At 34.4% G+C, this 15,617-nt stretch overlaps 1 protein-coding gene across 2 annotated transcripts; it reads left to right on the top strand.

The window, feature by feature from the left end:
• On the top strand, positions 5,354-15,598 carry LOC18786586 (histone-lysine N-methyltransferase ATX3). 2 transcript variants are annotated; one of them, XM_020556345.1, is made up of 24 exons: positions 5,354-6,639; positions 6,729-6,784; positions 6,858-7,050; positions 7,503-7,625; positions 7,716-7,784; positions 7,894-7,962; positions 8,061-8,152; positions 8,274-8,366; positions 8,639-8,774; positions 9,031-9,103; positions 9,269-9,368; positions 9,529-9,653; positions 10,154-10,299; positions 10,563-10,667; positions 10,794-10,858; positions 10,997-11,210; positions 11,378-11,464; positions 11,594-11,650; positions 11,759-11,848; positions 12,120-12,206; positions 12,784-12,858; positions 13,159-13,259; positions 13,366-14,432; positions 14,977-15,598. In XM_020556345.1, exons 1-23 carry the CDS (start codon positions 5,803-5,805, stop codon positions 13,454-13,456), a joined length of 3,084 nt encoding a protein of 1,027 aa, XP_020411934.1. In that variant the 5' UTR covers positions 5,354-5,802; the 3' UTR covers positions 13,457-14,432; positions 14,977-15,598. The 2 variants fall into 2 exon arrangements, with proteins under 2 accessions (XP_020411934.1, XP_020411935.1); XM_020556346.1 differs by lacking the exons at positions 11,759-11,848; positions 12,120-12,206; positions 12,784-12,858; ... (1 more) ...; positions 13,366-14,432; positions 14,977-15,598 and having other exon boundaries at positions 11,574-11,650.

The raw sequence follows: 15,617 nt of genomic DNA, 5'->3' as shown, positions 1-15,617 counted from the left end.
ATTTTCATTTCATTTGTGTATATAAGCTATAGCCAGACATAATTGTATTGCAACTGCTGATGAAAATAAGTTTCTTTTCAATTTTGAAGTTGAAATGTTGAGGGAAACTAAAGATTAGTATAAATACTGTAAAAATCTAGCCAGGTTAATTCCTACAGTTAAAAAGCTAGTTTTATGGCTAAAAAACTAAAGGCCCAAACCGTCAAGGGCTTATTCACTACTTGTGAAAGCCCAAATGGTAACCAAAAAGGCCCAAAAGCCTTTCAGACACAAGCCAGCTGCAAACATTGACTAACTTCGAATACAAGTGTCCAATGCTACAGTTCACTGTTTTGAACACAAGTGTCCGAAGCTATATTCCCTCTTCGGACATAAGAGATGTCCGATGTTACAGCCACATTTCAGACAAAAAATGTCTGAGTTTACAACTAAAACCAATTGAAGGGGATACATAACCAATCTAAATGATTGTTAACTACAGTTCATCTAAACAAACAACAATTTAAGCTTTGGGGTGAAAACAATTCAAATTGCTTTGTTTCTACAAGTGGCGCACATTGATTTCCAACAAAGCAATAAAGAAGTCTGCTCCGGCAGGGAATATTTAGTCTCTGACAGGTAAAGAATGGTTAAAAAACTCAAAGTTGGCCCATTGCGGCACCACCTTCAGAACAATCCCAAAGTTCAAGATTGAAGAGTACCTTCCCTAATCAACATGAAAGGCATGCACGCATTATCTTGTGAATTCTCTATGGTTTGAAGTAGCAGTGCCCATAAAGTCATCCTTTTTTCCTGAAGACCTTGAAGCCTATAACTAGAGGAAGAAAGCTTGGTATCAAGGATCTAATAGCGAATAAATCAAATCTATTTTGAGCAGCCTTCAAAATACACTTACTATCGACAACCTCGAAGTAACCCATACTCAAACTCTTGTAAAATGTCTCACAGCATACCAAAGCCAAGTCTCGAATCGAATCATCTCCGTGTCTTTGAGTTCCCAGTTAACAACTCCTGATTGGAACTCTATTCTTTTCCCAAACACATACTTTGTTCAATTCCCAGTTGACAACTCCTGATTGGAATTGCATTGCTATTGTTTGTAACCTATATGCTATGCCAGCATTGCTTGGTATAATTTGATAGTTGGTCTCGATTTCCAGCTCACTTAGATCAAAACTCCTATATGTGGTTAGAACGAGTTCTAACTGCGGATATTTTGACAAACATCTCATCGGACATACCTTCTGCACTGTCTCAAGTAGATTGCAGTTATGTTTGATGGAATTTGTTTATGTCCAATGCGTTTCCTGTAGTTTTGTTGGAACCAGCTAAACTTTTAAGGGTCAGTTTGGTATTACTGTGCTATGAAAATAATCAATGTTAGATTTGCTGTGAGATAAATTAGCTGTAAAATAAAGCAGTTTGGTGTTTGGTAAACTTTTTGTTAAAAGTGTTGTTGGTACTAATTCCCGCATAATCATTAAACCTAGCGCCTCTTCGAAACTGATTCCCGCATAATTAGAAAATTAAAGCACATCATTTGCTGCTTTCCTTTATAGCTTTCTCTCACAGCAATTTTCAATAATAAGTGATTTTCTCATAGTTTACCAAACGGGTTGGGCTTCCCAAAATTTTTAAAAATCACCCGAAATAAGCATTGCCAAACGGGCACTAAGTATCTATTGGATATATAATTACTATTAAGTATTTATTTTGAATGAGCTAATTGTTTATTAGTATATATATTCATACAGGGTTAATTATTCAAGCAAATCCGTAAAATAATTTAATGATTAGTGGTATTTATTGTACCTTAATTGACACATATAAATATATATAATTTTGGAATTTATTTACTTCTATATTTTCTTTGATTTTGGTATTATTGCAAGCCCAGTGGAAATGATGATTGTATGGCATATAGCAGCAAATCTTTACTCAATGTTGGAAATAAAACCCACTGAAACTATAGACCATTCATTTAGCCACTTGAACAAATTGAGTGGGGGCGGTACGGTAATTAGATTGTGTACAATTTTTTTGAATTGCGAAAAAATGGTTTGTTTTGTTTTTTGTTTTTATAAATAGTATGGCCGAGCGGCTATTCTTTTTAAATATAATATATTTAAAGGGCATAGCCGTTCGGCTATACTCTGGTGTTTTTAATTTTTTAATTTAATAGTATAGCCGCGCGGCTATTCTGTTTACATATAATATATTTACAGAGTATTGTCGCGTGGCTATACTTTGGTGTTTTTAATTTTTTTTATTTAATAGTATAGCCGAACGGCTATACGCATAAAAAAAAAAAACTCTTTAATATATATTCGAATATTTTAAAAATATAGACACATGACTATATTGCACAAAATGGTTTTATTTTTTTGTAATTAAGTATGCCTTAGTCTTTTTTAATTAATAATTAGGTTTTAATTATTATTTATTTAGTGAATAATTAGTATTTAAATATTTTATTAATATCATAAATTACTTAATAAATAATAAATAATTATTTTAAATTATTTTGTGGACTTTATATATACAAAATTAGTTTGTTTTAGTTTAATATTTATAATTAAGTAATATCTTAGTCTTATTTAATTATATTAATTCTTCTTTATTTAGTAAGTAATTATTATTTAAGTATTTTAATTAATTTCATAAATTACTTAATAAATACTATTTTTTTCTTAAATAAATTTGTGGACTTTAAAATTATTTTTAATTTTCGAAAATGGATTTGGGCCTCCAAACCCTAAATCCAAGTCTCAAATCTTTCTCAAGCCTCAAACCTTAACCAAAAGACTAGTATGGGGCACTTATGACTCAATTAGGTTTGGATACTCACGTAACTCGACCTAGGATTTTACAATTAGAGTTTCGATCTCAATATACGGTTAATACAATATAACCGAACCTACCCCTTCCTAGATAAGATATAGGGAAGGGAAAAAACATCAATTTGGTGTCCATGTAAGTAGAAAGATGATCTATTGAATGCTACGTCATAAAAAAAACACTTAACTTAATAGATGGAGGGACAAATCGACTAATGATGTAACTTGTAACTTTAGGTTTGTTTTTATCAAGTTTAAAACATAGGGACTAAACTGTTACATGTAATCAACCCTACTAATAACTTTATACTTAGAAACTTTTTTTCCCAAGCATATGACATTGGGTTATAAACATTAGTTGGTTTTCGAAATCTATTGACGCAGTGTTCTAACAAAATGTCACATCTTTCTTTCAGCTTGAATTATATAAATCTATTGATGTATATTTTCACAACTCTTCTAATATGGTTTAATGCATTTCCTAATTGCTAGACCTAATTACCCTTATGTAAAAAGTATTGAAATGTATTAATATTTAAAGAGTATAGCGTGTCTTAGAATATTTTAACATTATAACCGCACGGCTATACTGCACAAAATATATTAATATTATACTGTTACAATATATTACAATATAAACATTAGTTGGTTTTCCAAATCTATTGATGTAGTGTTCTAACAAAATGTCACGTATCTTTCTTCTAGCTTGAATTATATAAATCTATTGATGCATAGTTTTCACAACTCTTCTAATACGGTTTAGTGTGTTTCCTAATTGCTATACCTAATTACTCTTATTTAAAAAGTATAGACGTGTGGCTATGCTCTTTAAATATACTAAAATATTTTAAAATTATTAAAATGTCTTAATATTTAAAGAGTATAGCATGTATTCGAATATTTTAAAAGTTTAGACGTGCGGCTATACTGCACAAAATATATTAAGGTTTAAATAGTATAGCTGCGCGGCTGTACACATTAAATATATTCAAATATTTTAAAAATATAGTCGTGCAATTGTTCTTGATTTCACTATTCAGGCTTCGAATATTGAGGTTCGCGAGGCAAGTTTGTCTGCTTTAGAAAGTGTCCTAAGGCATGCTGGGAAGAGCTTGAGAAGTGCTGTTAGAACTCGTGTCTACTTGCACCTTAATGATTGAGTTCGTAATATGAGGATGACCAAGTTCGGATATCTGCTTCAAGCATTTTGGGCATCACATCCCATGTATGTCATGGATAATATTGGAACTTCTCTAATATCTATATCTTGCCATCTATTGTTAATTTTGTGAATGAGCAATTACGGTTTCTAATTGTATTTAGTTGTCACTTAATCATGATGTTCATGATCCATCCTTGCTAATCCATCTAGTAATAAGTGATTCTTTTATAAATAATTGCTAAATCATTTTTCTCTCCTCTTAATATGTTTTGTCTTATGATATTTCAACAAGCATAAAAAACTAAGATTGATCCATAATGCTCTGTTATATTTGTTGACTTAAAAGATTATATAAACTTGAATATGAAACATAATACCAAAATTTTTGTACTTAGACTAATCAAACATTGAATCATGTACTCGTATCTCATATCTTGTCTTAAACACTAGTTTTAAGGTCTTGATTCGGACCTCAAACATCGAATCCTAGAATTTGGACCCTAAACTGCAAATACCTCAAATCCTAGAAACTCGTTGTAACTATGTAAGTTTAACTTGTCTTGTTATTACTCTAGTTTTTGTTTCTAGGGTTAAAGTTAGGAAGGGGGGAAAATGATTTGTGCAAACACACACTGTAAAGGTGTCACTGAGATAATTTATTTGCAAGTCAATGTCGTTTTCAACGTAGTTAAACCTCATTGGCCTATTACTTTAGTTGAGACAACTTATCCCAATTAAAATTGGGGACAAACTATTTTTTGTTTGATCCAATACTATTTTAATTGACTATAAAGAATTTATAGCTCAAATAGTTAAGAGTGATTACCAATGCAATTAACATAGCGTGACTTTTTAGGATTAGGAGAGAAACTCTCATACAATGGAGACGACACTTTTTACTATCTCTAACCAATAACACAATAATATATAAAATAATTTTTTCACGTGTCAGCATATAAAACGCCATCGGGCTTTCCGCTGGTGATACGAATTAATTCTGCTATACGGATTAGGATCCACATCTGTCCCACAACAAATTGAGCAGTGGCACACCGAGTACCGACATGTCAGAAAGCAAGAAGGTAGCACAGAAGCTCCATGCTACCTCCCGATATATTTCAATTCGCGCTTTCCCGTATCAAAAATTTCCAACATCTCCCTCCTTCCCAAATTTTGGAGCCAAATGGCGGAAACAAAAACACGAGGCCCGGTATATTTGTAATTATTTTATTAAGGTAAAAATATTATTAATTTCACGTTAATATGGTTATTCTCAAATAATAATAATAATTATAGATCACGTCGTATATAAGCAATTCGTCGTTGTGTGCAAAACTGTAAATTGTGGTTTTAGGCAAACGGGACCTCTCTCTGTGTGACAAACACAGCTCGAGCTTTCTTAATTTTCCGGGAAACTTTTATCTTGATTTTCCTGAGAAAGTTGGTCCCGGCTCCGTCACAGCACCGACTCCAAGGTCAAAATTCCGACTTCTTTTTGAATCTTTCTTTTTGTTGTCTGCGTTTGGCCGAAAGAAAGTTACAGAGAACCGTTTCAAATTCATTACATTTCTGCTTCCGTTGCTTTAATTAGGGTTTTCGCACCCCAATTTGGGTATTTGCATTGATTCCGGCGGCGTAAATTGTCTCTGAAGACGGTGGCCGATTTTTGAAGTCTTCAAAATTCGATTGTTCAGCTTCTTTTTGGTGTTCTTTTTTCAAGGTTTGGTTTTGGGGTTCAATGTGAAATTAGGTTTTGGGTTGTTATATTTTGAGGGAGATTTTGTGGAATTGAATGGTTAGAATATGATTATCAAACGGCCTCTGAAATTCGAAATGCCAAATGTGAAACGTTGCAAGCTCGAAGAGCCCGAAGCTACAGCCTATGAATTTTCCGCGAATCCGAAGAAGCGGAAAACGAATGGGTACTGCTCAGTTGGCAATGGAGAGGGCGAAGATTTCAGCAGCGGTTCAGGTTCTTCGTACAACGAAGAGTTGTCTTGGCCCACCAAAGAGGTCCAGTCAAATTTGGAGCGATTGATTAATCAACGAGAGTTGAATCGGAGCTCCGGGAAGTTCCGGAGGTCGTCACGAGGACGAATTCAGATGCTTCCTTCGAGGTTTAACGATTCAGTCATTGATGTATATAAAAATAGAGAAACTAATTTTGACGAAGAAGAAGGTTATGAAGTTTTAGTAGAAGATGATATAGAGGGAATTGAGAAATTGGGTTTTGTAAAAAAGAGCCAGGAGGATATTTATAGGCACAAGAATTCGAAGAAGTTCCAATATTATGGGAAGGAAGAACAAGAAGAAGACGACGTGGATTGTATAGGGTATAACCATTTTGATCATAGAAACTATACGACTTTGAACAAAAGTGGGAAATATAGCGATGGGTTTAGTTTAGGGGGCATGGAGAAAATTAGTAAAGCCAATGGTGCAAAGAAGAAAGAAATATATAAACCACAGGACTTTGCTTTGGGTGACATTGTTTGGGCTAAGTGTGGGAAGAGCTACCCGGCTTGGCCAGCCGTGGTGATCGACCCCATATTGCAAGCTCCAAAATCAGTTTTGAGGTGCTGTGTTCCTGGTGCTATATGTGTGATGTTCTATGGGTTCTCAAAGAATGGAACACAAAGGGTAAATCTCTTAATAGTGAAACTTTTTTTTTTTTTTTGAAGTACTACAAATTTGTTCAGAGTGGAGTTTAAATGAACGTTGATGTGCAGGATTATGGGTGGGTGAGGCAGGGAATGGTGTTCCCCTTTCTGCAGTTCATGGACAGGTCTGTAGCTCATTAGTTCTGTGAAGTTTTCCTACTTGTTTAGAAAAATGTTTGAGCATTTTTGTTCGTCCAGATTTCGGGGGCAGACACAGTTATACAAGAGCAAGCCAAGTGATTTTCAGATGGCAATAGAGGAGGCGTTGTTAGCAGAAAATGGGTTTCTGGACACAAGCTTTGGGACAACAACTAATTCAGAGGAAAATCCCGCCCAATTCCAAGAGGCTACTGGGTTTTATCAAGATCAGGAATATTACTCTCAGAGCCATGTAAGTTTTTTCTTTTTTACTCTGGGAAATCCCTTTTTCTCTTCATTCTTTGGATTTTGGGTCCATCTTGAAGAATATAATCCGGGCCTTTAATACTTTCTTGTGAAGGACTCATATAATCCGGGCCTGTTTGGAGAATGCTACACGTTATAACCTTGAATGAATACGTTTTGACATTTCTATGAGAATTTAAAAGGGTTACCCTACAAAACTGAATAAATAGCAGAAAGAATAACAAAGATGGATAAATAACAAGGATCAAGACAACTCTTCTTGCGTTATTTTCAGTTTTCTCTTTTGGTTGGCTATTTGTCATGCAAAGATTTTGATTTTTAGCCTAGTTTTAGATTTCAGAATTTTTTTCCTGTGCAAAATTTTGTTTCCATGCTATAAAGTATAATATTTTATTTCAAATGCTATAGTTCATTTCATCCAGTGAATTTATTATGCAGGAAGCATATCATAAAGACACAAGGGCTTGTGATTGTTGTGGTTTGGTTACTCCTTCTAAAGCTATGAAAAAAATGAAGGGCTCACGTTCTGAAACCCAACTTTTATGTACACATTGTGCCAAGGTTCAAAATGGCCTCATGTTGGAATTATTTTATTTTTTAATTTTTTAAACATAATTATAGGTTCCTAATGCTTACATTCATCTTATGTAGTTAAAAAAATCAAAACAATATTGTGGCATATGCCAGAAAATATGGCACCACTCAGATGGTGGGAATTGGGTGAGTTATCTGCAATCTATTATTTTCATCACCATCATCATCATAATTTGTTTCTTTAATTATGTGGTTGAATGGTTTGACAGATTCTTGGTCTTAATCTCTGTCTCAGGTATGCTGTGATGGTTGTAATGTTTGGGTGCATGCTGAGTGTGACAAAATTTCCAGTAATGTTTTCAAGGTATATCTTTCATGTTTACTTTGAACTTTTTCCCTCTCTCCTATGCTTTACCTAATTTTGATAAGGAATCGAGGGTTACTAAATTGACTGGAATTCAGGACCTGGAGCACATTGATTACTTTTGCCCTGATTGCAAAGCAAAGTCGAAGTGTGGATCATCAGATTTGGTAAAACGTCAGAAAAAAACCAGGTATGTTAGAAATGTTTTATTTTGCTCATTTCTTCTGGTGGCAAGTGTATTTCTGCCTTTATAGATTTTCTTTTAATGTTTCCATTAAGTTAACTGAAGGATATGGCAATTTTTGAAACAGTTCTGCACTACACGTCCAGAAATCGTTGAATCCTGAGCAGATAACTGTAGTTTGTAATGGCATGGAAGGAACATATGTTCCAAAACTTCATATGTAAGCCCTTATCTTTTGTAAATGCAGAAGTTATATTGAAATGAATTATTCTATGTATTTTTGTGGATTCCATTCATCATTGTCAAGTTAAAATCATCCATTCTTGCTGGGTCTGTCAGTTTTCTTTCACCAATTTCGGGCTTTCCAGTAAATCTAATTGTGCTGTTTTATTGAGTAATTCAAGTCAATCATTTCAAGTTTCAGCTATACTGTAAAGTGAATTTATTTTCGGAAGGATTTTCAGAGCTGCTTCTAATTATGTTATGTTGCAGGGTTATTTGTAAGTGTGGTTCTTGTGGGTCAAAGAAGCAGACACCTAGTGAATGGGAAAAGCACACAGGCTGTAGAGCAAAAAAATGGAAGTATAGTGTGAAAGTGAAGGCTACAATGCTACCACTGGAAAAATGGGTTTGTACCATATCTGTTATTCTGAAAAATTGACTAGATTATTGGGATTTCTCTATAGTTAATCTCATTTAGAATATGTTTATTGCCATTAAAGTAATTAACAATAGTTTGTTTAAGTGTAATTCTGATAAGACCTCAATGACCCCATTTTTGTTTTGATTGTAAAGAATTAACCTTCAACTCTTTTTTTCTTTGATCAAAACTATGCATAATATTGATAATCTACAATTTCATACTAATGCCAAGTATTTTCCAGATTGCAGAGTATAATGAACATGGCTTTAATCCTGCCAATTTAGATAAGAGGCGTCTGCTTGATTTTTTGCAAGGTGAAATAAGTGCTACATTCTTTACACATCATCTTGTGTGTATGCGTATGTGTATGTGTATGTGTTGGGAAGGTGGTGCGGGGCTCTTGTGCTTATGTCTTAATGAGGTGTTTGGTTGATGAATTTGTATGGTGAGGAGACTCACGTGCATCTTTGTTTCAACAGAGAAGTATGAGCCAGTTAATACAAAGTGGACAACGGAAAGATGTGCGGTTTGTAGATGGGTTGAAGATTGGGAGGATAACAAAATTATTATATGCAACAGGTGTCTGTCTCCACCATTTGTTATATCTGTGCCAATTCTGCATATTTAGATAATTTGATTTAGTCTTCTTTCTGGTGCAAGATTTGACCCTTTTTTTTTTAATTATAAAAAAGCTATTAGATTCAAAAGTTTTATATATAACTTTTGTTGCTATGTCCAGGTGTCAGATAGCTGTGCACCAAGAATGCTATGGCGCAAAAGATGTGCAGGATTTTACATCGTGGGTTTGTAGGGCATGTGAAACACCTGATGTTATTAGAGAGTGTTGTCTTTGTCCTGTAAGAGGTATGTTGCCCATATCTAGTGTCTTGAGTACTTCTTAGTTATTTTGTCTTGATTTTTGTTTAATGCATACATTTTTGGTGTTTTTACTGATGACTGTTTTTTAATTGTTGATTTAATATTTAATGGTGTACATAAAATATCTTTATTTGAGTTCTCACCATATATTTTTTTTCTATTTCAAACGTTTATTTTTGTTCTCATTTGATTATTATTTTTCATGTGAATAACTCATTGTTAACTAATACTTATCGTCTATATTTCCTTCATCCTCAATTTGGAAGCTTATGTGAATATTCTCTTTCCTTCTTTCATATCATGAATAGTCATGTATATTTTTGAATAATCTTAATGGTGTACACCGAGTTTTTGTATCTTATGAAAAAAGCTTATGATTCATATTAAGCATGAAACTTACATGATGATGCTATTTTATATATTCAGTAAAGTTGACTGCTTCCCCTGTATATTTGCTGCTATTGACTTGAAAGTGGTTTGTTCAGGAGGTGCTTTGAAGCCTACTGATGTTGACACCTTGTGGGTTCATGTCTCTTGCGCTTGGTTTCGCCGTGAAGTTGGTTTCTTGAATCATGAGAAAATGGAACCTGCTGTTGGAATCCTCAAAATCCCACCAACTACTTTTTTGAAGGTAAAGTTGTGTTTCAAATGATCTTGCAATGGGTATAATTTCTGACACTTACTGTTTTCTTTTCCTTTCTTGTTGACTGAAAGGGGTAATTTTTCTTGGATGGTCTTTTGTTATCCTCCATGTTTACTCCTCAAGTTGGGAAAGGACTTTAGCCAGTAATTTTTGTTCTGCGATATTTATATATCTTTTTTTTTGATCTGGTTTTTACATCATGGTAAAATTTGCAGTCTCTAATTTAATTTACGTTATCTTCTGGAGTGCAGCGTTGTGTAATTTGTAAGCAGATTCACGGTTCCTGCACCCAGTGTTGCAAATGTGCTACTCATTTTCATACAATGTGTGCATCAAGAGCAGGCTACAGCATGGAAGTAAGTGTCCATAGGGTGGTGACTTTTCCTCTAGTAGTTTGTATGATTGCACCTATCTTTTAATGGCTAGAAGTAATGTGTGAACAATGTTGGTGATTTTGATCATATTGTATCTTGAACTTTCAGTTGCACAGTCTAGAGAAGAATGGGATACAAATCACAAGAAAGTTGATATATTGTGCAGTTCACAGGTTAGAACTGTGGTGTATTTATCTTATGTTTAGTCAAAGTAGTATTTTCTATTGCTCATACCAGTGAGGTGGTATCCATTTTTGGTTGCAACTTATTGTGTGTCACATCTGTTGATTCATGTCTTGTTTCCAATGCAGGACCCCAAATCCAGATGCTGTTGTAGTTGTGCATACTCCTTCGGGGGTTTTTGCTGCCAGAAACTCACTTCAAAATCAGAAGGGGTGCTTCAGGGGTGCAAGGGTGGTGCCATCAGAAAGGACTGAGCTTCCAGAACCTTCGACCTCAGAGACTAACGAGTTTGAACCACTCTCTGCTGCAAGATGCTGTGCTTTTAAAAGATCAAACTATAAGGTAATTTGTGTTAGAATATTTGCACCCCTTTCATTATCTTTTGATTTTTGTTTTCCTGTGGAATTTCTCATAACTTATTTTATATGAATGTTGTGAACTTTTTTTTTTTTGCCTCATTGTTTCTGAGTTGATTTGTTGATTGTTTTATGTTCATTATTTTCTACCAGAGAGGTGAGCAGCTAGCAATATTCCACCGACCAATGGGGCCAACACATCATTCCTTGGACACAATAAATAGCTTGAGTACATTTAAAGTAATATTCTTGTCCTTGTTGATTTAGACTTTTTATTGACTTCTAATGTTAAAAGTCTTGTTTTCCGTATAGACAATATGTATTTTTCTTTGGTGGATTGGTGTGACAGATTGACTTAACTTTTATTAGGAAGTAGAAGATTCTAAAATTTTTTCTTCATTCAAGGATCGGCTTTTCCATTTACAGGTAAGTCAAACTTCTCATATGGCTGTAGTTGCTAACTTTACAGAGTTGGATGTTCTCGATAACATCTCCTGTGCAAAATTCAATAACTGTTTCTTGTTTCTATTTCAGAAAACTGAAAATCACCGGGTTTGTTTTGGGAAATCTGGAATACATGGATGGGGTCTATTTGCGCGTAGGAATTTTCAAGAAGGAGAAATGGTACTTAATGAACTTGTAGTTTCATATATATACGTGTTTTTGCCTATGTGCTCACATATGGATTTATTTCTAATATGATAATCACTTAAAGTTTACATTACCGACAGAAATTGAGACTTCTATGTGCTTGCTTGAATTTTTTAATACAGTTTTTGAATTCTTTTTTTATGAACAACTTAAAGGAATTGTCTTTGAGTATATTATTTTAGATTTTCAACAACCAAAAGGTTTGTTTCGTGTTATCCTTTTATGGTAATATGTTTGTTTGCAGGTTGTTGAGTATCGTGGTGAGAAGGTGAGGCCTAGCATTGCAGATCTGAGGGAAGCACGATACAGACGGGAAGGCAAAGATTGCTATGTGAGTCAATTTTCTTAGGGTACTCTTTTGTTTCCATATGCAGGTGTTGTATTGTCTTGGCAGTAGATAATTACTAGCATGTGTTAGCTAATAACTTTTTTGCAGGTTGAGGAATTCAAGAATACATTACATCTCTGTCTTGGCAGTAGATAATTACAAGCATGTGTTAGCTAATAACTTTTTTACAGGTTGAGGAATTCAAGAATACATTACATCTCTGTTACATGTGGAAAAAATGTAGGAACTTTCTAATTTGGAAAGTGTAGTTTTATGTAATCATTCGTTCCCAAATTTATCCTCTAATAGAAAGTAGGAAAAGCTTGGCACAAAAATGAAGATAGAAACAAAAAAATGGTGGTCGTATAGAAGAGAGGTTGATCCGTTACATTAATGATACCTTAAAGATATGGGATGTTTATGTTTATGTACCAGATCACTTTGACTTGAACCCGTAGAAATTGTGTGCACCTACGTACCCAACTTGTTCAAGCACCTACCGCAGTCACCTCTCTTTCTATCAAATTTTATTTGTCATTGAGATGTGATTTTTAAGTCTATGAACTATTTTTTTTGGCAGCTCTTCAAGATCAGTGATGAAGTAGTAATTGATGCTACGAATAAGGGAAATATAGCACGCTTAATTAACCATTCGGTGAGTTCCATTTTTCCCTATTCTCTCCATTTTGCGTGAAGGTGTAGCTAATCACTTGGGGGTTTTTGGTTTTGGGTGCTTGTGGCTTGGTTTAATCTGTAATTCAAGTTATCCATCACAATTCTCGATTGGTTGGATTTGCTAAGTGCCATGCAAGCACAACTTAAGTTGTAAAATTTGGTCAATGCTTGTGTTTCCCTTTGTTGGCAAAACGTGGTGTAATAGAAATGACTTTCCAGAGTTCTGGATGCATGCACATCTTGCATATCATGATGCTAAATTTAACCGCCTGTGCTGCAGTGCATGCCCAACTGCTTTGCAAGGATCATGAGCGTGGGTGACGAAGACAGCCGGATAGTTCTCATTGCTAAGACTAACGTGCCTGTCGGTGAAGAACTAACGTAAGTCTTTTTCTCTCCGGGTTTGGTTTAAATTTTGCTGCATTGGTTTAGATTGACCCCGATTTGGTTCGGAAAAGTAACGTTACCCTCCTGTTCTCTTTAACAGGTACGATTACTTGTTTGATCCGGATGAACATGATGAGCTGAAAGTCCCCTGTCTGTGTAAAGCTCCCAACTGTAGGAAATTTATGAATTAGTTCACAGTTACATTTTTTTTGCTCCCAATTCATCTCTGCACAGAGCTGACCCATCTCCTAACCAATAAGTTCACCTTTTCTTTCTCTTTTCCCTGAGCTTGTAATTCTTTCAAGTTTCTTTACTGCTAGTCGTGTTGTAACCATTCAGTTACAATGTAATACCCCAAATATTTGGCTGCGGCCTTTTTTTCGTGTAAAAGTTTGACAGATTATTATACAATCTTCTCATGTCTAACTGTAATTGTTGCCTGACAATATTGATATTTCAGTATATACACAACCAAATGTTTTATTTATTGCTGTTAACTAAAGAATTAATAATGGAGCTTTTCTTTTGGGTACTTGGTTTACCATTTGTCCTTCATTTATTTAAAGAAGGAAGCTTGGTTCCGAGGAGCTCCTCCAATGTGGTTTTGACATTTGTCAAATTTTAGCAAAATTGATTAACTTCCGACAGAAAAAAGAGGAGTAATGCTACTTTTACTACATTTTGTATACCACATTCTATACCAGCTTATGTGGCAGTTGAGGTGGACAGTTACATTAATTAGAATTATTTCAATTTTTTATTTCTTTTAACATTTATCAATTGACAAAAAAGAAAAAGAAAAAAGAAAAGGAAACAAAAAAACCCTAGCGAACGTGAAACCCAAACGTGAAAATTGGTTCTCCCCTTCTCCTCTCCGTCGTTCCCCTCCTCTTCTACAGTAAGCGTCTCCTCCCGCGTTCTTCATCGCCTATCCTCCTACACCATCAATTGGCACTCCACTGTCCCTCCTTTGGTTATTGGTGAGTATATATCTTTTTTTTTTCTTTTCTATCAATTCTTTTTTTGATTGGGATTTTCTATTTAGAATTACTAACTTACTCTTTTATTTAGTTCAATTGTTGAGAAGCACGATAATGGGCACTAGAAGATCAGCCAGTGAATCAGAGGACACTAGCCACATCAACAACAATAGCCCAATTGATCAAGGTAATTCTTCTCATTAGTACAACAATTAGAACTTTGTTTCTAATCTTGCATTCTTGAAAATTACGTTAGTATGGCTTCTTTTATTTTTGGTATGCGCTCTGGTAAATTAGGTAAATTATTTATACTTTACAATTTTAGGAATAGAAGAATCTTCTGCAAGACTAGAGAATAATCAACATGATGATGCAGTTGAAATGAATTTTAATGGGATTGAAAAGGAAAATAATGGGGATGAAACTGAAAATAATGACACTGTAATGAGTGTTGAAGAGAATATGGGAGGCAATCAGGGTTTCCAGTGATAAGGAGATCATCAACAAATGGAGATGATGGAAATTTGAAATATGTTACTATTTCTTGTGCTCGAGAAGGAAAATCAAAAAGTAAGTCAAGTAATTTTCTTAAACCTCGTCCAAGTATAAAGAATGATTGCAAGGCTCAGCCTAGGGCAGGTTTATTGAATGGAAAGTGGAAAGTGACTTTCATAATTTATCCATAGATCATGAAGAGTAAAAGCTTCTGACTTATGTTTTCATGCTTGCAGGTTCTAACTAATTCAGAACAAAAAAAAGGTTAAAATTATTTTAAAAGGCATGAAAAGAAACAATGGAGAATGACCATAAGTCATCAATGGAGGAGAACGAACATGAAAATATAGCATCCCAATCCCAATCAAAAAAAGAATTGATAGAAAAGAAAAAAAAAAGATATATACTCACCAATAACCAAAGGAGGGACAGTGGAGTGCCAATTGATGGTGTAGGAGGATAGGCGATGAAGAACGCGAGAGGAGACGCTTACTGTAGAAGAGGAGGGGAACGATGGAGAGGAGAAGGGGAGAACCAGTTTTCACGTTTGGGTTTCACGTTCGCTAGGGTTTTTTTGTTTTGTTTTATTTTTTATTTTTCTTTTTTGTCAATTGATAAATGTTAAAAAGAAATAAAAAATTAAAGTAATTTTAATTGATGTGGCTGTCCACCTCAACTGTCACATAAGGTAGTATAGAATGTGGTATACAAAATATGATAAGAGTAGCATTACTCAAAAGAGAATATTTAAGGAAGTTACTCCTCAGTTTTAACTTTTAAGGAGCCAAATTTTTCCAAATCGTTATTTAAATGAACGAGACTCAGTTAAATTGAGCTTAACCCCCGAGGCTAATGGTATCCAAGCATTTTCTCTTCA

Source organism: Prunus persica, chromosome G2 (assembly GCF_000346465.2).
Source record: "Prunus persica cultivar Lovell chromosome G2, Prunus_persica_NCBIv2, whole genome shotgun sequence".
NCBI lineage: Eukaryota > Viridiplantae > Streptophyta > Magnoliopsida > Rosales > Rosaceae > Prunus > Prunus persica.
This window is presented reverse-complemented; position numbering and strand designations above follow the sequence as displayed.